This window comes from Budorcas taxicolor, chromosome 9 (assembly GCF_023091745.1).
Source record: "Budorcas taxicolor isolate Tak-1 chromosome 9, Takin1.1, whole genome shotgun sequence".
Classification (NCBI taxonomy): Eukaryota; Metazoa; Chordata; class Mammalia; order Artiodactyla; family Bovidae; genus Budorcas; species Budorcas taxicolor.
This window is the reverse complement of record NC_068918.1, coordinates 53,816,284-53,842,254: the sequence shown is the minus strand read 5'-3', so window position 1 is coordinate 53,842,254 and position 25,971 is coordinate 53,816,284. Positions and strand designations below refer to the sequence as shown.

At 37.1% G+C, this 25,971-nt stretch overlaps 1 protein-coding gene across 2 annotated transcripts in view; it reads left to right on the top strand.

Annotated features, from left to right (window-relative positions):
* Nucleotides 1–25,971, top strand: part of ORC3 (origin recognition complex subunit 3) — a 70,572-nt gene that overhangs the window by 29,863 nt on the left and 14,738 nt on the right. For both annotated transcript variants that reach the window (XM_052645846.1, XM_052645845.1), the window contains exons 10-13: nucleotides 1,569–1,702; nucleotides 2,131–2,194; nucleotides 15,581–15,697; nucleotides 16,559–16,638. In XM_052645846.1, the coding sequence (XP_052501806.1) occupies nucleotides 1,569–1,702; nucleotides 2,131–2,194; nucleotides 15,581–15,697; nucleotides 16,559–16,638 (395 nt within the window). The remainder of the gene's footprint in view (nucleotides 1–1,568; nucleotides 1,703–2,130; nucleotides 2,195–15,580; nucleotides 15,698–16,558; nucleotides 16,639–25,971) is intronic.

Genomic DNA, 25,971 nt, shown 5'->3' with positions numbered 1-25,971 from the left:
TAGCTTTTCTTCCAAGGAGCAAGTGTCTGCAGTCACCATCTGCAGTGATTTTGGAGCCCAGGAAAATAAAGTCTGTCACTGTTTGCACATCTGTTCGCCTTGAAATGATGGGACTGGATGCCATGATTTTCATGTTTTGAATGTTTAAAGTTTAGTTTTTGAATGTAAATTTTAATCATCAGTGGGAAATACTCTGTGTAAGTCTTTATTTCTATAGAAGGTGCAATAGGGCATATAATCACTGTATGTTTAAGTCCTTCCCTCATTAGGTAGATATAACCAACTTGTTAATTGACCCAAATATTGACAACACACTTGAACTAAATAGCTGAGTGTCACTGGGTTCTTGACTTTATCTACAGCTGTCCTCTAACTTAGGTGATTTATTTCTAGCCCTCTTCCCCAGCAAGTCCCATATTGTGTTTGGTTTTTACTTTTCTCGTGTTTAAAAAGTAGTATTAACATTGAAATAAATATAATCACATTAATATAACTGTATATAAGCAAGGAAGAAGACTATGTTAGTATGTGGAACGATAATGTAGCATTTGGCACAAACAGTCTTTTTATTTTGTACTTGTTTCCAACTTAGGCTGCCCCTTTGCTTTATAGCCCTATACCTCCTGTAGAATGGACTGTTCTGGAGGATTTTCTTTAGTCTTGGATATTTGGTCTTCAGCTCTACAGGCTCAAAAATTCATTATTAGTTTATGCATGAAAGGTCAAGCTCAAACACCTTAAGACTAATATATAGGCTAGCATGTTAATTTATTAATTTGTGGTGGGGAATCTATTTTCCAATGACCAGAATTTGTTTTCTACCCTATCTAGGGAGCTCTCTCTTCGGTACAAGGTACCTGGAAAAACCAAACTGGTCATGAGAAGCTTGCTTAGAGTCAGGAATTTTTAAACATGTGCATAGTCTTGTAAAATACATCTTACGAGTTATGGTAGAAGCTGGAAAATCAGTCCCCCTTGTACTGGAGAGGCCACAGCATTCTTCTTATAGGACTACACGTAGCTACCAAATATGTGCTGTCTTTTCCTCCATGACAAAACTGAGTTTTAAAAGATACACTTTCTTTGGACATGTCTCATTTTTTGTTATTTATTTATTTTTTATCAGTAAGCAAGGCTTCTGCTATTGTAGCATTTTTTTTTAATTTAGCAGACCAGTTTTTACCCCAATTTTAGATTGGTATTTTTTTAGGAATATTTGAGCATCTGTTAGACTATTAGATCACACCACAGTCACATTTCCATCACAACTATTGTTAATTGTAAGTGAGCAGCTTCTGCAGATAGCTGATCTATCCCCTTACGTTCGTTTCTTTCAGTTTATACTTCAGAGACTACAATTTTCTGACCTTGTCTGCAAAAAAATTGGAGCCCTAAAATATTCTAGTTGTATAGCCATGTATGCATTGTTTGTAGTTTTATTGTGACATTGTTAAATATATTAGTGCCATAAATACTTTTGCTGTTTAAAAAGTAATATTGAGCAGACATGGGGCAAGAGATTTACTGTCAAATATAGCAACTATATTTAATCTTCACTTTTCTTTCAGCTTTCTCTATTAGAACATTTTTATTCCCAGCCCCTCAGTGTTCTGTGCTGTAATCTCCCAGAAGCCAAGAGAAGAACACATTTTTTATCTGCTAATCAATGTGAAAACATCCGACGTCTGCCATCATTTAGAAGGTAAAAAGAGAAGTACATATTTAGTATATCTTGTAAAAGAGTTGGGGCAAAATAAGGGATTTCAGAGCCAGTTAATTTTGAAGTGGGTAAAGGAAAAAGAACTTTTTTTTTAGAGCAAAATAAAACACTTTGTTTTTAATTGAGATATTTGGCATAAAGAAATTTTTGCAGGGGGGCATAATTTGCAGTATTGTTACTTTTTATAAGTAACATTTCCTGTTTGTGAAGTTTATGGCCTTTGTTTAGTATTAGACCCCTAGACTAAGAAATGCACCTGATTTAAGGACTTGACCATGACTTGAATTTATTTTTGAAAAGAAATAAAAGATTGTAGCCACCAATCTAGGTAGTTCTTTATTTCCATATGCTATTCAAGTATTTAAAATTTTCATTCTCTGTTTTTGTGTATGCGGTGGTAAAAATTTTAGGTATGTGGAAAAGCAATCTTCACAAAAGCAAGTTGCACTGTTGACCAGTGACAAATCTTTGAAGGTAGGAATATGGATATATTTGTTGCTGTTTTATTCTTTTTTTTTCCTTCATGAAAAAGAATATGCACAAAAATTTACTGAGTTTATTTTTAACAAAACTGTACACTCTAATATGCATTGCATAGTGAAGTATTGGATCTTGATAATCCTATAGAAATGTGATTGTTAAAGGTGGTATAAAACCTCAGTTCTAAAGGAAGACTTTTTTTTTTTTTTAATCAAGAAGGAAAAGCTAGAACATGAGGTTTCTCCTGTGGTCTGTTTTGGAAACACTTGCAGATCTCAACTTTCTTTTCCACATAGTGGTTTTGGAATCTGTAGGTGGTCTCATTTTAATGTTCTTGTAAGGGCTGTCAGAAATAGAAGCCATGCAACTTTGGGCCCTACTGCTAAGTGGATATTGATTTGATTTGGAAAAATATATATCATTACATATTGATAATATAGTGCCAGGAAAGATGTAATGAGCTTAGAAAATTATGAGTTAACTATACAGCATGGGGAATATCAAAAGAGGGAGTTTTTTTCTTTCTTAAATAAATAATACTTGGACCTGGTACATAATTCAAAGATAAAGATAATATACAGTGAAAAGGTTCCCTCCCACCTTAGTCCTCCACTACCCACTTACCCTCCCTGGATACAGCCAGTGTTGCTAGTTTCTTATGTATTAGTCTTTAGATATTTTCCACATATACAAGTAACAAGTAATTATATATATTTTGGAGGTTTATTCCCCTGTCTTACAGAAGATAAATACATACACTATTTTGTATTTTGTTTTCTTAATCTTGGAAATCATTTTATATCACTACTAAAGAGTGGCATTGTATTATTTTTTTTTAGATTAACTTTCTTTATTGTGATGTAGTTGATATGCAATATTATATACGTTTCAGGTGTACATCATACAGCTATTTATAATTTTTAAAGGCTACACTCCACTTACAGTTGTAAAATATTGGCCATATTCCCTGTTGTACAGTATATCCTAGTAGCTTATTTTATACATTGTAGTTTGTACCTCTTAATCACATTCCCCTAACCCTTCCTTCTCTCTACTGGTAACCATGTCTGTGAGTCTGTTTCTTTTTCATAGCATTCACTAGTTTATTGTTTAGATTCTAGGTATAAGTGATACATAGTATTTGTCTGACATATTTCCCTTAGCATAATACCCTATAAGTGCATCCATGTTGTTGCAAATGGTAAAAGTTTCATTCTTTTTTGTGGCTGAGTAGTATTCTACTGTATATGTATTCCCACATCTTTTATCCATTTATCTATTGATGGACACTTAGGTTAAACATTCAGTGCATATATCATTTCAAGTTAGTAGTTTGGGGTTTTTTTCAGATACATATCAAGAAGTGGAATTGCTAGGTCATATAGTAGTTCTGTTTTTAGTTTCCTGAGAAACCTCCATACTATTTTTCACATTGTCTGAACCAATTTACATTCCCCTTAACAGTGTACAAGAGTTTCCTTTCCTCCACATCCTTGCCAGCATTGGTTATTTGTGTTCTTTTTGATGATAGCCATTCTGATAGGTGTGAGGTGCTACCTCATTGTGGTTTTGATTTGCATTTCCTGGTTGATTAGTGTTGAAAATCTTCATGTGACTGTTGGCTGTCTGCATTTACTCTCTGGAAAAATGACTCTTCAGTTCTGCCCATTTTTTAATCAGATTATTTATCTTTTTTTGAAGTTGAGTTGTATGAGCTGTTTATATATGTTGGATATTAATCCCTTATCAGTAGTATCATTTGTAAATATTGACTCCCATTCAAAAGTTGTCTTTTCGTTTTGTTGGTTTTCTTTGCAAAAGCCTTAAGTTTAATTTAGGTCCCATTTGTTTGTTCTTGTTTTTGTTTCCTTTGCCTTAGGAGACAGAGCCAAGCAAATACTACTATGATTTATGTCAGTGTTCTGCCTGTTTTCTTCTAAGAGTTTTATGGTTTTCAGTCTTATATTTAGGTCTTTAATTCATTTTGAGCTTATTTTCATATTTAGTGTTATAGAATGTTCTAATTTTATTCTTTTACACATAGCTGTAAGAGTGGCATCATATTTTATTGAATGAATGTACCTTCACGTATTTAACAAGTCCCTTACAATTAGAATGTGTGATGTCACACTTATTTTCAGACTCTTTATACCTTTTTAAGGAAAAAGTTTATTAGAAAATTGTAGTAAAATTAAGATGAGATTGAGGTTAAGCCCTAGCACTCTGTGGGTTTAACTGATACAAACTTTTCTTTTTTATTGGAGGATAATTGCTTTATAATGTTATGGTGGTCTCTGCCATACATCAATGTGAATCAGTCATAATTATATATATTAATATATCCCTTCCCTCTTAAGCCTCCCTCCCCTGCCACTCCACCCATCTAGGTTGTCACAAAGCACCAGGTTGGGCTCCCTATGTATTAAATTTTGAATAAAAGAATATTAGTTCCTGGAGGGCATGTGTTCTATATAGGTAAAGACTAATTTACCTCCTTTTAAAAAAATTCTCAAAATATATTGAGAATGGCTTCTTTTTGATGTTGTTCAGCTATAGTTTACATACGTAATTACAATGCAAAATGGCTTTTATCAAAAATTATTTCTGATGCAGAATCCACACTAGGCCATAATATAAAATCACTTCTAGATTGGATTTAATAATCATTTTAATAAACTCTGTAATCTTTTCAGAGCAGTATAGGAAGTCTTCAGACACTAAAGTAGGTTATTTCGATAGAGAGGAAATTTAAGAACCAGTGGGAAAGGATGTGTGCATGTTATTGAGTTTTTTGAGATTAGACAACTTAGCTGTATTGAGTCAGTGAGTTGCCAAGTGTATTTCCAGCTAGAAGTTTCTGTCAAGAGTGTACTTTCAGAGGTCAAGAAGAGATTTTTAAAGAGTACCTTTAACCATTGAGATGACAAAAGGAGAGAATGTCTAGGCTGGCCTGTTGCAGAAATTTGCTGTATTCAGTGGCTCAGTAGTGTCTGACTCTTTGCTATTTCATGGACTGCAGCACTCCAGGCTTCCCTGTCCTTCACTGTCTCCCTGAGTTTGCTCAAACTCATGTCCATTGAGTCGCTGATGCCATCCAACCATCTCATCCTCTGTTGCCCACTTCTCCTCCTGCCCTCAATCTTTGCCTGCATATTGGTCTTTTCCAGTGAGTCAGTTCTTCACATCAGGTGGCCAAAGGACTGGAGCTTCAGCTTGAGCATCAGTCCTTCCAATGAATATTCAGGGTTAATTTCCTTTAATCTCCTTGCTGTCCAAGGGACTTTGAAGAGTCTTCTCCAGCAGCATAATTTGAAAGCATCAGTTCTTCAGCATTCAGCGTTCTTTTTGATCCAGCTCTTATATCCATACATGCTGCTGCTGCTAAGTTGCTTCAGTCGTGTCCAACTCTGTGCGACCCCATAGATGGCAGCCCACCAGGCTCCTCTGTCCCTGGGATTCTCCAGGCAAGAATAACTGGAGTGGGTTGCCATTTCCTTCTCCAGTGCATGAAAGTGAAAAGTGAAAGTGAACTCACTCAGTTGTGCCCGACTCTTAGTGACCCCATGGACTGCAGCCTACCAGGCTCCTCCGTCCATGGGATTTTCCAGGCAAGAGTACTATTAGGGTCCATGACTACTGGAAAAACCATAGCTTCAACTATATGGACCTTTTGTTGGCAAAAATTATCTCTGGTTTTTAATATGCTGTTCAGATTTGTCATAACTTTCCTTCCAAGGAGCAAGCATCTTTTAATTTCATGGCTGCATTCACCATCCACAGTGATTTTGGAGCCCCCCAAAATAAAATCTGTCACTGTTTCCACTTTTTCCCCATCTGTTTGCCATGAAGTGATGAGACCGGAGGCCATGATCTTTGTTTCTTGAATGTTGAGTTTTAAGCCAGCTTTTTCACTCTCCTCTTTATTAGAGTGGTATCATCTGCATATCTGAGGTTGTTGACATTTCTCCTGGCATTCCTAATTCCAGCTTGTGATTTATCCAACCCGGCATTTTACATGATGTACTCTGCCTGTAAGTTAAATAAGCAGGGTGGCAGTAAACAGCCTTGGCATACTCCTTTCCCAATTTTGAACCTGTTCATTATAGTCTAATATTAACTTTGCTTTTCAATAACTTTGTGTATTTTCTAAGCATTTATTTATACTGTGCTTATGTGTCTTACAGTTTTCAGACCTGTTTGTTATCATCTTTGCCATATTCACTTTGGGATTGCATATTTAATCATTTAGAGGTATATTTTCTTGGGACTTACATAGTAAGAAATATGAAGGAGCAACAAAGATTTGCACCTTTAACCTGAAAAAATTTTATGTTGGCTACCTGCTGAATTCAAGGGACAGAAGTTATCTCTGAAAAATTAATGTGCTGGTTTTTCTAGTTTAGACCAAAAGTATCTTTGAATATTTTATTCTTATTATAGTGCTTTTCTTTTTATCTTTTTATAAAAAGTTTTGGTTTAAAATTCATGATAATTTTATATGTATTTTTCTACAATAAAAAAAAATTGGAAAGAAATGCCAGATGATAATCAATAACATAGTGCTGCATGATACAGGGGAAGATTCATCTCAGAAATCTTGTGTTTGAACTCCAGCTGCTTAAGGAAATCACTTACCCTGTATATCCTTAATATCCTTGTCTCTGAATTTAGATTAATCCCTAGTAATGATTTCTCCATAGGGTTAGTGTTAATCAGTCTATTCAGCAAATGAGAGTGAGTTTAAAACAAACAGAACAATAAAACTTTTATAAATGTAAATCAGAAATAGTTACTATTTATTTTTCACCATGAAAAAAATTAAGATATAAATTAAATATACTGTTTTATATATTGTATAACATATATACAAAGTGTATATAATACTCTTATATAGTCATATAGAGTATATAATTATATAGACTTACCTCCTATTAGTTTTGTGCTCATTTTCTACATTTATATTTCTGAGACATAGATCTCAAAGTGTAATCTAGTGAAATTTATATTTTTTATATCAGGATTGTTTCTGCCCTAAAAATCTACTGGCTGTCTACTCTGATGAACTAAGTGATTGCTCGAGACCATAGCATATATCAGAATCACTCAGAGCGCTTGTAAAATGCAGGTATCTAGGCTCCATCCCGAGTTTCTGATTGTGTAGCCCGGTGCTCTGACCCAGGAATTTGCGTTTCTAGAAGGGTCCCAGGCAGTGCTGATGCTGCTGGTCTGAAGGCCGTTCTTTGAGAACCGCTGACGTAGACCACTCCCTAGAAGAGAACATCATTTATTGTCTCTCTTTACCTTGTTTTCTTAAGTCTAGAAATAAGCTAGTAAATGCCAGCCTAAACAAATGATTCATCTCAACTGTCTTCTGACTAGACTCAAGATGTAAAAAAAAAAAAAAAAAGGTAGAGAAACTCACTTCAACTCCCTTAAGATTAGGGACCCTTAGTTTCATAGATAACTGCTTTAAAATTGTATACCAGCTTTGTATTTCATAAACTTCAGGAATGAGTTTTTTGAATGTACTTAAATCTAAAAATTTAGCTAACTCAACCATGTACATTTGTAGAAGATTCATTAAGAAGTTCAAACTAAGATGAGATATTAGAACGCACATATAGTTGATGAAAGAGTCAAGATTCTGTGCATTTTCTCATTTCTGAGTAGTCTGTCCCTTGAGCAGCTGTACAGTGCAGCTGTGTACAATGCCTGGAAAGTATACTCTCATAGCTAACAATTAGGTTCTTCTAAGTTTAAACAGAATAAGATTGTTCAAGCTCCGATTAATTCAAACTCTGATGTCCCAATAGCTTTCAAAGCCTATAATAGAAGTTTAACAAATAATCTTTGAAGTTTCTTTTAGAATACTAAGATTTTATTTACTTGTTCATTAAACAGATTAATAACTTTTCTTCTGACTGGTTAAATCATTTACATTCCTCATTGAAAGTTCATTTTAGTGTATAGGTTTAAATGAAATTAAATCAGGCAGTCTATTATGGTAAACAGCTATAGGATTTAAATGAAACAGCAAGAACAGTGACTGGATATATTTTTACAGTGTTTTGTCCCAAAGTTTTGCTTTAGTAATGAAGCTTTCTTTTTTTTTTTAATTTTAATCTTTAATTTATGAAACTCTGTTTCATGAAAAATTGAGCTTTCAGACATGCCTTAAATGGAACTTTCAAATTCACCATGATAAGAGATAAAATTTTTATTCTTTCTTGTGCCTGAAATTTTGTTTGAAGTCAAATATTAAGGAGAGTTTAGATTTTAGCCTCATATCATATTTGCATAATTTTTATCTGATAATAAAAAAACTGGTTTTTGATATACTGAAAAGATTTTTTTTAGTAAGTAGTGGAAAATTATCTTGCTTTCTATGAGAAAATGTTTCGGTGGCAGGAGAATATTAACAGCTTTTCCCCATTAGTAGTTTTTATGTCTGTCCCAACACTGTATGTAAGATTAGGTCTATTTTAATCTTGTGCCCTCTAAACCAGCTGCATTCTATATTAGTAATAATGATTTGCTATGCATGTTGATCCTGTCTTGTTAAGTAATTACTTATGCTCATTATGTAATGAGTGACTAATTTCATATACCTTGTGTAAGAAAATAAATTTATGTATTTTTATTCAAATCTTATTTAAAGCTGTGTGGCATCTTCTTAAAGCATTAAACTTCATGGTATGTAGAAAACTGAAATTCAGTCTCTTGCAGGTGACAGCTGAAGTTTTATTATTTTGACTAGTCAGTATTTCATGTCTCTAAGCTTACGTGCCTAAGTTGATTTAAAGGCATAGATCATGGCATCTGGTCCCATCACTTCATGGGAAATAGATGGGGAAAGAGTGGAAATAGTGTCAGACTTTATTTTTTGGGGCTCCAAAATCGCTGCAGATGGTGACTGCAGCCATGAAATTAAAAGACGCTTACTCCTTGGAAGAAAAGTTATGACCAACCTAGATAGCATATTGAAAAGCAGACGCATTACTTTGCCAACAAAGGTCTGTCTAGTCAAGGCTATGGTTTTTCCTGTGGTCATGTATGGATGTGAGAGTTGGACTGTGAAGAAAGCTGAGCACCGAAGAATTGATGCTTTTGAACTGTGCTGTTGGAGAAGACTCTTGAGAGTCCCTTGGACTGCAAGAAGATCCAACCAGTCCATTCTGAAGGAGATCAGCCCTGGGATTTCTTTGGAAGGAATGATGCTAAAGCTGAAGCTCTAGTACTTTGGCCACCTCATGCGAAGAGTTGACTCATTGGAAAAGACTTTGATGCTGGGAGGGATTGGGGGCAGGAGGAGAAGGGGATGACAGAGGATGAGATGGCTGGATGGCATCACTGACTCGATGGACGTGAGTCTGAGTGAACTCCGGGAGATGGTGATGGACAGGGAGGCCTGGCGTGCTGCGATTCATGGGGTTGCAAAGAGTCGGACACAACTGGGCGACTGAACTGAACTGAACTGAACTGAAGAGCTGGGAGTAAGAGAATGTCTTAAAAGTTGTAACATAATTACTATTAGAAAGATAACCTGGTACAGCATGCTTATTTTATTGAATTCAAGTGAGGAACTGGAGGATGAGTTAGAGGTAGTTTAGTATGCTTATCACAAGTTTGGTGGAGACCTGCCTTTCACCTTTCTGCCTACCTCTTCTTTCTGTTTTTTGTTTTGTTTTGTTTTGATATAGAACTAAAGGACAAGAGGAGGGGAAAATCTATTTGAAAAAATAATAAAAGGGGAGGAAAAGAGAAAATCTCTCCAAACAAACTACCAAGTGTGATCAGACAAGCTAGGCGTTAGCAGGGTAATGTGTGAGAAATTGGCAGTTTCAATCCAAACCCTTCCTCAAGTGTTTCTGATATAAATGCCAGGGTAGCAGTATGGAGGCCAAAGGACTGGGAGAGACAAGAAGATTAGCACTCCTTCCACCCAGGGAACTAGGAGAAAGCCATGGTTTGCTGTTCTCTAGGTAGCTACCATGTGAGAATTCAAGCCTGGAATCATCTTCAGCTAAAATTTCTCTCTAATGAGAAAAATAACGTTTAGTTCTATCAAGATGATAAATAAGAAAATGCTGTGTTCTTGGACAGCTGATGCATTTTAATCCTAAAATTTGTTTGTTTTACCAGCTTTCAATGAGCAGTGAATTAATTGAAAGGAATAAGTTGCATAAATTTAGTCACTTTTACATACTTTGATTTAGTTTTCTTGAGCTCACCTTTCACCCCATGCATATAATTCTAGACACGAAAGTGATAAGTACTCTGGAAAGAAGAGAAATAAATGCAAGAACTAAGTATCATGGCACATATTATTCTACTAATCATGTTTTATTTACCTATATATATATTTAAGTTTTACATAGTCATTGGCTTCTGTAAAAAAATGTAAATAATCCTTAATGATGGAGGCCTTGTCATATGAGTAAACAGTAATGATTTTTGAATGAATGAGAGACAGACATAATTTATGTGACTGGAAATGGCATATTTAAATGGTTGTATTACACATTGCCAGCACTCAATATGCCAGCAAATTGGGAAAACTCAGCAGTGGCCACAGGACTGGAAAAAGTCAGAGCTCATTCCAATCCCAAAGAAAAGCAATGCCAAAGAATGCTCAAACTACCACACAGTTGTACTCATCTCACACGCTAGTAAAGTAATGCTCAAAATTCTCCAAGCCAGGCTTCAATCGTACGTGAACTGTGAACTTCCAGATATTCAAGCTGGTTTTAGAAAAGGCAGAGGAACCAGAGATCAAATTGCCAACATCTGCTGGATCATTAAGAAAGCAAGAAAGTTCCAGAAAAATATCTATTTCCAGTTTATTGACTATGCCAAAGCCTTTGATTGTGTGGATCACAATAAACTGTGGAAAATTCTTCAAGAGATGGGAATCCCAGACCACCTGACCTGCCTCTTGAGAAACCTGTATGCAGGTCTGGAAGCAACAGTTAGAACTGTGCATGGAACAACAGACGGGTTCCAAATAGGAAAAAGAGTCTGTCAAGGCTGTATATTGTCACCCTGCTTATTTAACTTATATGCAGAGTACATCATAAGAAATGCTAGGCTGGATGAAGTACAAGCTGGAATCAAGATTGCTGGGAGAAGTATCAATAACCTCAGATATGCAGATGATACCACCCTTATGGCAGAAAGTGAAGAAGAACTAAAGAGCCTCTTGATGAAAGTGAAAGAGGAGAGTGAAAAAGTTGGCTTAAAGCTCAACATTCGGAAAATAAAGATCATGGCATCTGGTCCCATCACTTCATGGCAAATAGATGGGGAAACAGTGGAAACAGTGGCTGACTTTATTTTTTTTTTGGCTCCAAAATCACTGCAGATGGTGACTGCAGCCTTGAAATTAAAAGACACTCCTTGGAAGGAAAGTTGTGACCAACCTAGATAGCATATTAAAAAACAGAGACATTACTTTGTCAACAAAGGTCCATCTAGTCAACGCTATGGTTTTTCCAGTAGTCATGTATGGATGTGAGAGTTGGACTATAAAAAAAGCTGAGTGCCGAAGAATTGATGCTTTTGAACTGTGGTGTTGGAGAAGACTCTTGAGAGTCTCTTGGACTGCAAGGAGATCCAACCAGTCCATCCTAAAAGAGATCAGTCCTGGGTGTTCATTGAAAGAACTGATGTTAAAGCTGAAACTCAGTACTTTGGCCACCTGATGTGAAGAGCTGACCCATTTGAAAAGACCCTGATGCTGGGAAAGATTGAAGGCAGGAGAAGGAGACGACAGAGGATGAGATGGTTGGATGGCATCACCAACTCAATGGACATGAGTTTGGGTAAACTCCCAGAGTTGTTGATGGACAAGGAGGCCTGGCGTGCTGTAGTTCATGGGGTTGCAGAGAGTCAGACATGGCTGAGTGACTGAACTGAACGCACATTGACTGGCAACTGACAGCTGGCTATCAGTGTGATTTTTTAGGTTCTTGGTGGTTTTATTTTTTTAATCTTAGCCAGCATTTGCAAATAGAGAAATTTTATATCACAAATTCAGACTTCTGTCTTCTTTTGAAAAACTACTAAATCTGGCTCATATCCGGCAAGACAACAGTGGTTGGTCTTTTTTTTCCAGCAGTTGCTCTTACTGAAGAGAGAGACTGCATGTTGGCCTCCATTCATTCATGTACTACTTCATTCAACAAATACTTCTTGAGTGCCTACTGTGGGCCAAGTATTAATCTAGTACAGGAGTGAACAAAGCAGGCAAACCTCCCTGCCTTTGTGGAGCTTACCTGCTATCAAAGTGAGTAGGTAAAACATTTTTGTGAGTAATAATTGCTAAGAAGAAAACAGTGAAAGAGAGAAAGGGAGTACTGGCAGTGTGCACAGGGAATGAAATTGAAACTTTAAATAAGAGCCTCTTCAAGAAGGTGAGCTTTGAGTAAAGAGGAAGTTATAGGGCATCCCATTCAGGAATCCGGAGGAAGAAAATTCTAAGCAGAGCCACAAGTGGAAGGGACGTGAGATTGGAGCTTGTCTGGCATGTTTGGGGAAGAGCAAGGGGACTGTGTTTGCTGTTTTTCCTACAGCTCACTGTTTTCCCATATCTGTCTCAAAGATCAGTAGAGACCAAGAGGTCTTCATGTTTTAAGAAAAGAAGAAAACATTTCTTTGGTAAACAATAAATATTTCCAGGCAGTGCATCTCTGTTGAAAAGACCATCCGAACACAGTTAAGAAATAAAACTGTGGAAGCTATGACTATGGTATGGAAAAGATTCTGGAGGAAAAATTTAATGAATAGAAAACAGGAGAACTATTTCAACAGGCTATGTTTCTGCATGAGCGTGATGTGATGCTGCTGTAATGTATGAAGAGGGAGATTTTCTCATGCATCAGGACCTCTTACGGGCTGAAGTTTTTGAAAGTACGTTCATACAGTGCTTTAGGAATTGTTGCCCTGCACACATAAAGGCATTTGCAGGTAGCTGTCACAGTAAGACAAAGAACTTAGAGGACAGGTTACATGAAAAAGTTAAATTAGTCATTGGTGATGTTTTCTGTTGCAGCTGATAAACACACAGATATAAATAACAGTGGAATCTTTCTTATATGGAGTTAGGTTCTGAAGTCAGGACATTAAGTCAGAGATTTTAGATGGTCAAAATTACTGTTGAAGATCCCTTAGAAAGGTATAACAGATCTCTCAATTAGTCCAGTGTAGCCAGTTTTATTTCCAGTGTTGGAATCATAACTCCCATATCCTCAGATGAAATAGTCTGCCATGTTATAGGAACAAAACAAAAGAAGACAAAATGTTTTTTAAAGGCTAGAAGTCTAATCATCACAGGGATGTGAGGCACAGTGGAAAATGTGAAGGTACTAAGACTGTCTGGGAGAAAACATGTTTGTATCTTTCCTTTTCCACTTACTCCAGGGCATCTAGTTCTTGGAGTGTGCAACATTGCCCATACTGTGTCAAGTATTTCTTTTCTTTCCGCATCCGAGTAAATTTAGTGAAGATGTCATTCATTTCTACTGTATCACCCAGTTATTTGTATTCATAGTTAGTCCACAAAGCAAAAGTAAGAGGTAGTACATGAAGTATAGTTATTATTCAGCAATAGATTCCTTTTTCTCCAGAATATTGCCCTGTTTACTCACGTATCAAGGTGAGCCATTAGTGGCTTAATGCAGTCTCTATGTTATAGCTTACAGTGAAAATAGAAATTAAGTATACTCTGACAGTGGCAGTTAAAATACTCGTTGTTATGATAGAAGACCTAGATTTTTGAAATTACCAACTAACTCAAATACTGGTGGGAAAAAACTTTGATACTAAAAGCTTTTCTTTCATTTGCCCTATGCTTTCAGGTAATGACTCAGATTGCTGACCAGGGAATTGATTTCTAAGTGAGTTAGAGTTCAGGAAAATATATCAGATTTGTTATATTAGATAGTTTAGATTTGTTTGAATTTATTGATATCTGGTTGCTTTCCGGGTAGCACAGCTGGTAAAGAATCTGCCTGCAATGCAGGAAACCCAGTTCAATTCCTGGGTTGGGAAGATCCCTTGGAGAAGGGTATGCCAACCCACTCCAGTATTCTTGGGCTTCCCTGGTGGCTCAGATGATAAATAATCCGCCTGCAATGCGGGAGACCTGGGTTTGATCTCTAGATTGGGAAGGGCTCTGGTGCCCTGGTGGAGGGCATGGCAACCCACTCCAGTATTCTTGTCTGGAGAATTCCCAGGGACAGAGGAACCTGGCAGGCTATAGTCTATGGGGTTGCAAAGAGTTGGACACAACTGAGTGACTAAACGCAGCACATTGATATCTGGAGGTGTTATTTTCTGCATGGTTGACCACTGAAATATTGAGTATCTGCAGAATATTGCAGGAAAAAAGACAGCTCAGTACTTTTGAAGATGGTACCACAGATCATAATCCTCTTAAGAAAATATTACAGAAATAAGTGATAAAAAGTGTTTGAAGTACGAAAAATGCATGATAGGGTGTAGTATTTTAAAATCCCTTTTAAAACATTTCATAAAGTTCTAGAAAACTCTGCTAATCACCCCTCCAAAGAAAATCCTTTTGAAACTGATTTGTGAGATTGGTCATCCTATAGATTTCTTAAGACTGCCTCCCATATCACACTTCTTAGATTCTAAATTATAAAGCTTGTTGGCTTCAGGGTTCTAATTTTCAGTTTCATCTGCTTAATTGGTAAAGTGAACAAAACCGGTATTGGAGAATCCCAATGAAAAAGCAGTCAGCTGCAGTGTTTCTACTAGTCTCCCCTTCCCTTTCAACACAACTTTAGTAGGACTATGAGAAAAGCATACAGGGACTTCCCTGGTAGTCCAGTGGTTAAGACTCCGTGCTCCCATTGCAGAGGGCATTGGTTTGATTCCAGGTCAGAGAACTGAGTTCCTATAATGCTGCATGGTGTGGCTTAAAACATCATGGAACCACAGCAACCATTAATTACATTGGTCCTGGGGGCTCTGGTGATCTCTTCACCCTTCTAATGCCACTGAAGCTAGAGGATGATGGCCATCCCTTGCTGTGGTATATACTAGGTGACTGACATAGGCAAGCATCCAGCAGGTGCTCTTGCGCACACTTGTATTTTGGAGGGGCCAAGTCTTTGTGGCAGTGCTTTAGACAAGAGGAAATTAAATTAGTTACAAAGTTAGTTTTGGTATGTGTAAAATATCACCAGACTTGATACTAAATAAAAAGTATCCAACTGTTATCCTAGATTTTGTGTGCATGATGAATTCTCAGACTTAAAGTTAATTTGTAATTCTGAATCTTCTCTCATCAGTTTTCTGGAAATTAGATTTTATTATTCTACTAATTGCTGACTTACATATTTGTAATGACTTTTTTAGGAGGAAACACAATCATTACTAGAAAACCTGCATGTTTACCATACAAATTACTTCCTGGCTTTGAGATGTCTTCATCAGTTCACCTCTTCTCTTCCCAAGTACCCATTGGGTCGACAGGTAAGCAGAACTTACTCGTTTGGAATCTCTGATGTAGGACTATTACTGGTTTTTCCCTTTGAGTTTAGTAGCATTCAGGCCTCAGAATTTGCAGTGGATCCACATCTTGCTGTGTGTGCACAATCTAAATCCATTCCAGCTGTACATGTTACTGGTAATTGAAACAATATTTTTTGTTCTGATGGCCACAACTAGAAACAGCCATGTGAATCCAAGTGGTGGTGCTTTCCCTTCAGTGTGTTTGTGCTAAGTCATTTTAATTTATTTTCTTTAATACTTTGTCACTTACACTGAGAGAGCTGATCCTCCACTTCAGTGAAATAAAAAAGGAATCTGTTTGAGACCACCTAATGGTTAACCTTGCATTATACCCAGAACTAAAGGAAAGTAGTACTTTTGCTTCTTGCAGAATTATGCTCTGCTGGCATTTGGGTCATAACATAAGCCTGTGAACCATCTTTAGAGTGGATGCAAGGGAAGAATTCTGTATTCCTAAATCTTTGCATTCTTAACTCAGAGGTTTAGAGAACAAATATAAATATGTAAGAATGACTTGTTTGTTTTCTGCCATTAAACCTTCTTTTTAGTAATCACGTCATCATTTTAATAATTTACTTATTGCAAAGTGACCAGTGATATCAGCCAATCCCAATATGATCTCATTTTGCTACCATGTGAATGATGTTTTATGTAAATGCCTGATCCATGTGATATGTGCCCAGTCTGTTGTCATCTATAGAAAATGGCTGTTTTTAAAAAGAAATTTTTTTTGACCTGCTCATTTATGATTTTCCCAAACTAGTAATGTGCAAACTTAGTAGATCATTTTTGGTCCCTCACAAGTATGCTGTTCACTTCCAGATCAGAGAGCTGTACTGCATGTGTTTAGAAAAGAACATATGGGATTCAGAGGAGTATGCATCAGTCTTGCAGCTGCTGAGGTAGTTTGTTTTTTTTCCTTTTTTATCTACTCTAAGCCTGCCAATAAATAACACCTGCTTCCAGAACTCTGCCTGCCAAGGAATTTCATAAGTAGCCACGTTGTAACTAATATTTGTATATATCTTGAATTTTATGTTTGTAGTTAATGTAGAAACCATCCATTTCTTGCTAGTTTTACCTTGTTTCTGAACTTTTGATTTTTTTAAGTAAAATCAGTGTTTGCTTTGTGAATTGTTGATACCACACAGGGAGAACCTTGTTATTGATCAGTTCAGCCAGCTTGCTGTTATGATAGGGAAGGTAGTCACAGCAAGCACGCTCACGTGGCTCCAACCTGGTTGGGTTGAGGAGCAGCATCACTGAGTGAAATGCATCCTGTGAAGGAGCCCACTGCTGACCCAGATGAGGAGTGGCTGCCACTGGGCAGTGGTCTTGATGCCTTCCCCAACCTGAGCTGACTGTCAGCATTAACACTGGCTAAGCTGTAAATTTTTTCCAGTATTATATGAATAAATAAGGTATCTTGGTGCTATTATCAGATATCAAAGATCACTTATTCCTGACAAATTTATCTTTTAAAGTTATAATTATTTGTTTTCTTTGGCTTTACGCCATATATGTATGGTGACTTCTTAGTCTTTCATAAAAATAATGACCACTTGGGTAGTGAAAGAAGGGAATCCAAGTGTGAGTTGTTTTTTGCACACAGTCTTATAATTTTCCTCAGTGGATATAAATGTTCATATGAAAATATCATAAAGAAGTCCAAGAACTGAATATTTACTAAGCCTTGGCTTCCCCTGGGTCCATAAGAAAAGAACAGATGGGCACAGTAGGAGGAAAATTCTCATTGAAAGCACTTTCAGTCCTGAGGCTTAATAATACAAATGTTAGTTATCCAGCAGGTGCAGCTTAAGATAGGAAACTAATTTTATGCTATCTGGAAAAATAACTCCCCATGGAAACTAGATTGCCACTAAAAAGCTATGTTTTATTTCATTTTCTTTAAATGCCAGTAAGAGATTTCTGTATATTTATATACTTCAACTGGAATGTTCCTGAGATTTCTTTTGTTTTCTATTCAAGTCAGCATACTTATCTCAAGCACCCAGTTGATTCTTGCTGGGTTTCCTCTTTAACCTTCATGATTAGTAACTGCCTTCCTTGTCCAGTTGGGTATTTCTAAATTCATAGATTTCTTTGTCAGGGAGAGTCACAGATCAAGAATGCCAATTCTAAATAAGAGTAAGGAAATGTCAACAATGATAGTTATGGTATGCACTATTGGATAGTACCAATCAGGGGTCATGAAGTCTTGCTGTGTCAGGCACTGTCGGTACATTTTCCAGTCTAATACTCAAGTGCGCCTTTGTGGCAGACACCATTAGCCACACTTTATAGCAGGTGAAACTAAAGCACAGATAGGGTTTAAGTAATTTGCCTGAGATCTTACAGCTGTTGATAGAACTAGGATTCTAATTCAGATCTGACTTTAAAATTTTTATACTTTCCACTTTTCTTTGCTCAGGTTTAAAATAGGGATTTGGGGATCTGGGTAAAGCAGAACCAGTGAATAGAAAGCAAAGTTTCAATCATATTGCTAATCTGAGGTCAGAAACAGGATTATTAAAACCACTAAGGATAAATACAGCAGTTACAGCAAGGACAGACAAGAATCTGGGAACTACCAGAGAAAAAGAAATCTGCCACCCTTCAAACTGGAATTCTTCTTTTCCCCTTTGTATAGATAAGATGTTGACAAAAAATCCGGGACACTTGTCGATTTAGTCATTCTAAATAGGAAACATCTGAATTTAGGAAACCAGACATTCTTGTCTCCTGTCTTCAAATAATTGAAGTCATAAGAGAAAATTAAGTTAAAAATGATCACTGAATGTTTCTTTGGAATGAAAATATGTAGTACTATTAGAAACATAGTCAAGTAACATTTCCAATTTGAACTTTCTGTTAAGAGTTACTTGAATGGCAGTATTTCTCTTGAAAAATCCCTTTTATCTGGAAACTGACATGTTTAAATAACCAGAGGTCTACTTGATGAAATATTTTGTGACCATTAAAAAGTACGAAATTCCTAACATTTGTATGGAACTGCAAAAGACCCTGAAGAACCAAAACAGTTTTGAGGAAGAACATAGGTGGAGACATCCTTCTTGATTTCAGTGTATATTACAAAACTATAGTAATCAAAACAGTATGATATTGGCATGAAAACAGACGCACAGATGAATGGAGCATAATAGAGAACCCAGAAATAAACTCATGCTTACGTGGGCAGTTAATTTATGACAAAGGAGACAAGAATATACAGTGGGGCAAGAACAGCCATCAACAAATGGAATTTAAAAAACTGGACCACTAATCAACTCAGAATGGATTAAAGATGAACACAGAGTTAAAACCATAAAACTAGAAGAAAACATAAGCAGTGAGCTCTTTGACATTGGTCTTGGCAGTGGTTTTTAGGCTTTGACACCAAAAGCAAAGACATAGGAGTGGGATTATATTAAACTAAAAAGCTTCTGCACAGCATAGGGAACCATCAACAAGATGAAAAGGCACCCTACAGAATAGGAGAAAATATTTGTAAATCATATATCTGATGAGGGATTAATATCTAAAATATATAGAGAACTCTTACAATGCAATAGAAAAAAAATCTGATTAAAAAATGAGCAGAGGATATGAGTAGACATTTTTCCAAAGAGGACATACAGATGGCCAGCAGGTACATGAAAAAGTGCTAAACAGCACTAATCATCAAGGAAATGCAAATCAAAACCACAATTAAGATATCACCCATTAGAATGACTGTTATCAAAAAGACAAGAAACAACCAGTGTTGGTGAGGGTATGAAGAAAAGGGAACCCTTCTTCCCTGTTGGTCGGAATGTAAATTGTGCAGCCACTATGGAAGACAGAATGGAGATTCCTCCAAAAGTTAAAAATAGAGCTCCTTTATGATGCAGCATTTCCACATCTGCATGTTTATAAGAAGGAGAGGAAAGCAGTAACTCAAAAAGATACCAGCACTGTGTTTACTACAACATTGTTTACAATAGCCAAAACATGGAATGAACCTAAGTGTCCATCAGTGGATGAATGGATAGGCAGATGTGTGTGTGTGTGTCTGTGTGTGTTATTCAGAAATAAAAAGAAGGAAATGCTGCCTTAACACTGAACTTAACAGAATCAGAGAACAAATTGGTGGTTGCCACGGGTAGGGGGTGGTCAAAATCAGTACAAACTTCCAGTTACAAAGGAACCCTAGGATTGTAATGTACAGCATGTTTACTATTAATAATACTGTATTGTGCATTTGAGAGTTGCTTATAGAAACTATTTGAGATGACAGATGTTAACCAGATTTATTGTGGTGATCATTTCACAGTATATACATATACTGAATCATGTCATATACCTGTAACTAATGTTATATGTCAGTTATATTTCAATTAAAAGATACTTACAAGGAACTTACAAGAATGTTGAAAATGTCAACTATTCGTAATTGGAAAAAGACCTATAGAATTTTTTATCAGTTATTTTTAAGTGTAAATAACAGATATTGATGTGTGGAGAGTATGCATTTATAATATGTCATAATCTGACATGAGTGCAGTGGTTCTGCATGTCTTCTATAACCTTTCCTCTGTCAGTCAACTCTTGGAGCCTAAAGACCACATTCCTATACAGGATATGAGTTGGTTAATTTTCACTCAACCATGTGTCATTATAAAAGGATATATTTAAGTTTAAACACTGTTGGGGAACAGAAAGTGGTAAAAAAAAAAAAAAAAGTTACGCTAACTAAGCAGTAAGCTAGGTGAGTGTCTTTTTCTGGTCAGCTGTGAAAGACCTTAAGGGGAAAATTTTAGCTTTCTATTGGAGAGAATTTCTGGACAGCCACCTAAATATCAAACACTAGACCAAGAATTTTTCAGATTTTAAAATTTGAAAAGTCATGCTTCAATAATAAGATTTAAAGGGTTAACATAAATCATAAAGTCCTCCACTTCTAGGCCACTGATGGCTCAGCTGGATGGAGGCACACTGCCCTACCCCAGCAGTACCAGTGGAGCCCCATAGCAATGGTTCTCAGACTGGGCCCTTCTTCTTATGAGAATTTACTGTCCCTTGGCCCCTCTGCCATCAACTGAGAATCACTCACCTAGAGTTATCACATTGTTCTTCTCTAATAAGGAAACCAAAGCCAGAAACATTGAGTGACTTTTCTGCGGTTGGTAGAGCTGGAATTTAACTCCAGATCTTCCATGTTCAGTCAGTTTTTCAGCCCTGTTCCAATTATTTGAGTGGTGGTACAAAAGGAAATTTATATAGGTTTGTGGCCAGAAGTCCACGTTGAGAGGGTACCCCAAATTTTAAAATGAGCCAGCTGAGCAAGCTCCTGTGGACTCAGCCCACACTCCATCTTGAGGACATGTTGGCACAGTGTGCAGACATCTTTAATGAATGGAGCCACAGTGTCTAGTCTGCTTATCCCAAGTGGAACCTTATGAGCTTGCTGCAGAAACAGATTTTTAAATTCAAGTTGATTGATAGGTGAGGAATTTACTTTAGGCTGAAAGAGATTATTTTAATTTCTGAATAAGGCTTTTGAATTAAACAGTAATATATTGGCAGGTCAGCTCAGCTTTCATTGAGTTTAGGAAAAAAAATGACTAAAGTAATAATACTGACATTTGATCACTTTCAGTTCAGTTCAGTCTCTCAGTTGTGTCCAACTCTTTGCGACCCCATGAATCGCAGCACGCCAGGCCTTCCTGTCCATCACCAACTCCTGGAGTTCACCCAAATTCATGTGCATCAAATCGGTGATGCCATCCAGCCATCTCATCCTCTGTCGTCCCCTTCTCCTCCTGCCCAATCCCTCCCAGCATCAGGGTCTTTTCCAATGAGTCAACTCATCACATGAGGTGGCCAAAGTATTGGAGTTTCAGCCTCAGCATCAGTCCTTAGCTTAGTTCAAAGAGACTAGAGATTTAAGATCTTGTTATGAAAAATGACACAACTCCACAGTCTGTGAGGCACTTGCTTAATAATAATAATCTGACTTCTCATGATCAAGACTTATCCATGCAAAAGCTCTCTGAGACTGCAGCACTAAAATGCAATTTCTTTATAACAGGGATTGCTAATCCTCAGTTTGCATCGTATCAAGCCCCTCACAGTTTTCTGTGGGCTGCTGCTTAACTCAGCTGAATTGTTGAAGCTCATTTTAAAGCAAAAGATGCTGAGTGGCTTTAGTGTATGTAAAAATCAGCTGAAGCATTAAACATACAGATTCTGCCCTCTCCCCAAAGATTCTGAGTGTGACTGCTGGAAACTTGAGTGTAATGGTCAGCAGAAATCAGAATTTAAGAAGCACTTTACATTTGGACAGGTGGTCTAGGGGCCACACTTTGAAAAATGTGCTTCTAAATAATAATGGAGAATAAGAAAGGAATACAAAAAAATTGAGAGAAGAAATGAAGCCGAAAAAGAAGCTGGATGGCTTTAGGCAGTTGGTGTCAAATTAGTTTCAAAACTAGACCAAGGTATTCTGCTGCTAATAGTGAGCTGTGGTTTTTATCTCAACAGATAGAAAAATGATCTGCATTTGTGTTTTAAGTTTTTCTTTATTAAACATTTAGTGCTTACTACCACCTTTCTGCTAGTAAAATGAATGGGTAGTTAAGAAATGATTAATTTTAAAAATTCAGAAATAGCTAATTAAACTGTTTGAAAGCTTTACTTCTGATTTCAGGGTTATACCTTTGTAGTGCATCAGTAAAAGTATTTACGTATTTTATCTTGCAGAAGTGTCTCTAACCATATGGTAGAATTGACTTATTTTGACATAGTACAAAAAGCTTGAAAGTGAAAGTGTTGGTTGCTCAGTCATGTCTGACTCTTTTGTGAGCCCATGGACTGTAACCCACCAGGCTCTTCTGTGCATGGGATTCTTCAGGCAAAATACTGGAGTGGGTTGCCATTCCTTTCTCTAGGGGATCTTCCTGACCCCAGGGATCAAGCCTGGGTCTCCTGCATTGCAGGCAGATTTTTTACCATCTGAGCTGCAAAGAGCATGGTGCTCCATGAGCCCCGTGACTTCAGGGTACTCCCTCCAGGAACCAATTTGAAAATAGAGAAATTATTCTTCACCTGAGGTCGTGAAATTCTTTTTCACTGCATGGCCACTATCTTGTTTACCCATTCAAAAAATGTTTTTAATACTCTGTATGTGGAGTCACTGACCTGCTGACAGTGATGACCCTGGTCCTTACCCACATTGAATCTTGGCTGAGTAGGGAGATTAAGGTGGATAAGTAGACAGACAGGTACAATACAGGATAATAAGGCCTGTGTTGGGTAAGGTCTAGTGCGCTAAGGAACTAATAGACTGGACAGTTACCCTCTGTTTCTTGGAGGAAATGACCTCTAATATGAAATATCAAGGCTTAGAAGGAATTATGCATATTTTGATTTCTATTTCACTTGTTACGATCATATGTGATTGCTTTGTTATGTTGTCTTGGAAGAAGACAGTCTCTGTGAATGTGTTTTTGGCAAGCCTTTTTGCTTTCTTCTGGTCTTTGTTGATGTACTTGCAGGTTTGAGTCTTTAATATCTGAGTATTTTTCAAAGCTGTGCTGGTAGTGTCTGTCTAGAACTTGAGAACTCATTATTCAGAAGATCTTTGCGTTAGCCATGGATTGACCAGTTTCTCCTCTATCCTGTTCTCAATCAGATGTTTATATAATTAGTACTTAACCGGAAATGACTGCCTTTCTGCATGATGAAACAGAACACTCATTGCTCTTCAGGGTGATTGCTCTTAATGGTTGCTAAATGATTCTCTTTCTATCTTAGTTTAGGGAACTTTTTTTTTTTTAATAACAAGCTATAAAACTTTTAACACATTAAGTATCACAAGCCTTTTTTGAACCATTTACCCTAAAGTGATATAATCACTTAATCAAGTTGGTTCAAGATAGAATAGCTTTTTCAGCACTAATGAGACCTGTCTTAGATGTGTTATTTTTTCTTTCTCTTTAAAGTGGTGGTCCCCAACCTTTTTTGCCACCAGAGATCAGTTTTGTGGCAGACCACTTTTCCACGGATTCTGGGTTGGGTCGAGGGGATGGTTTCAGGATGATTCAAGCACATTGCATTTATTGTGCAGTTTATTTCTGTTACTAGTACACCTCAGATCATCAGACATTAGATCTTGGAGGCTAGGGACCCCTACTTCAAACTGGTCTGGTGTGCTGACTTTCAAACTTGTAAATTTTGATGCAGTTTGTCCTCCATATCTGCAGGTTCCACATCCATGGATTCAAGCAGCCACAGGTTGAAAATATTTTTTAAAATTCTAAAAAGTTCCAAAAAGCAGGGGGGAAAATGCATGTGAGTTTACTGTGCACTGGCAGCTATTTACTTTGTATTCATATTGTATTTGCAACTATGTGCATAGCATTTACATTGTATTAGATTCTATAAGTAATCTAGAGATAATTTAAAGTATCTAGGAGGATATGTGTAGGAGATATGCAAATACTGTACCATATAATATAAAGGATTCCAGCATCCTCAGATTTTTGTGGAACCCATCCCCCACAGTACAGTAAGGACAACAGTATTTTCTTCTCAGTTTTACTCTGTTTCAAATGTAGGTGGAATTCACAACAGTTTGAAGTGTCTCACACTGCCTCCAGGTTCCCTTCAGTCTCTCCGTAGCTGATTTAGTTTCCGCACGCTTTCGGTCAGGGTCCCCAGTGACCCTCATGTTTCTAAGTCTCGTGGTCAATTCTGTCTTCATTTGCGTTAACCTATTGTCAGCATCTAACACAGTTCACCACTCCTCATTAATGACTTTCTAGGGCCTAGATTCTTCTGGTGTTCCTCATACTTCAGTGCATGCTCCTCCCCCTCAGTCCTCTTTGGTGATTTCTCTTCTCCCTAACATTGCAGTCCCTCAGGGCTTAATCAAAAGCCCACACTTTTCTCCTGAGTGTCAGACTCTTAGGTCCATCTACCTGTTTACATCTCCACTTGGATATCTGTATATATCTTACAATTGGCATGGTTAGAACTGAATGCCTGATTTTCCCCAGAAACCTAGAATCTTCCCGCATTCTTTCTATCCTTCCAGTTGTTCAAAGCTGAAAACTTGCAATCTGCCTTCAAAATATTTCAAGAACCAAACCTCTTCTTAAGACCTTTCCCATTGGTACCACCATTGTCCAAGTCACTGCCCTCTCTCATTTGGATTATTGCCATCACCTCCTAACTGACTTCCTTGCTTCAATGCATGCTCCCTTCCAGGCTTGTCTCAAAATAGAAGTCGGAATAATCCTTTTAAAATATGCCAGATAAGGACATTCCCTGGCAGTCCAGGAGTTAGGATTCTGTACTTACAGTGTCAGGGCCTGGGTTCAATCCCTGGTCAGGGAACTAAGATCCTGCAGGTGGCATGGTGTGGCCAGAAAACGAAATGAGATGACATGAGATGAAATATAGTCAAATCATGTCCCTCCTTTGCTCAAAACTCCCATTTTCACTCAGTAAAATCACAATCTATACAGTGACTCTGTGTGATCTAGCCTTCCTTTCCCTCTCTCTGATTTCATCTTCTGCTTCTTGTTCTTGCCTTCCGCTTGTGTGGCAAGTAATTTAAATGAGAACATAATGCTACTTTTCTGACATTAATACTTATGTTACATAACTCTAAAAGCCAGTCACTTGCTGGTGGCAATTTGTACTTTGAGATTTTTCCTGGTACAAACATGTTAAGTTGTACTATATACAGTGTTCCACAGCTTGGATTTTTTTGTTGTTGTTTTTTGGATTTGTCTGGTTGGTTTTTATCGTTGTAGTTACTTGTTTTGCATCTAGTATTCTACTTAAGGTGCTTCTATAATGTCGTTGGTAAAAGCATAGATGCCAAGCCAGACTGGGTTCAGAGCCCAGCTTGCCAGTTACCAGACTCTGGACAAATTGCCTAAGTTTTCTGTGCTTCTGTTTTTTTGTTTCTTAACATGATAATAATAATAGTATCTTTATCATGCAGTGTTGTGGAGATCAAATGATGCCTGGTATATTGTGTGCTCAGAAATATTAGCTGTCGTCACTTGCATTACTTCATTGTTTATCACTGCTATAAAGTATCCCTTGTTTTGAAAGTGTAGCACTTGATTTTATTAGTCCCTTGTTTGAAATATGTTTAGGTTGTTTATAATTATCTGTTGTTACAGTTATCACTGAGGGTGAGTTTGTGTTTGCACATTAGTATAATTATTTTCACAAAGTAC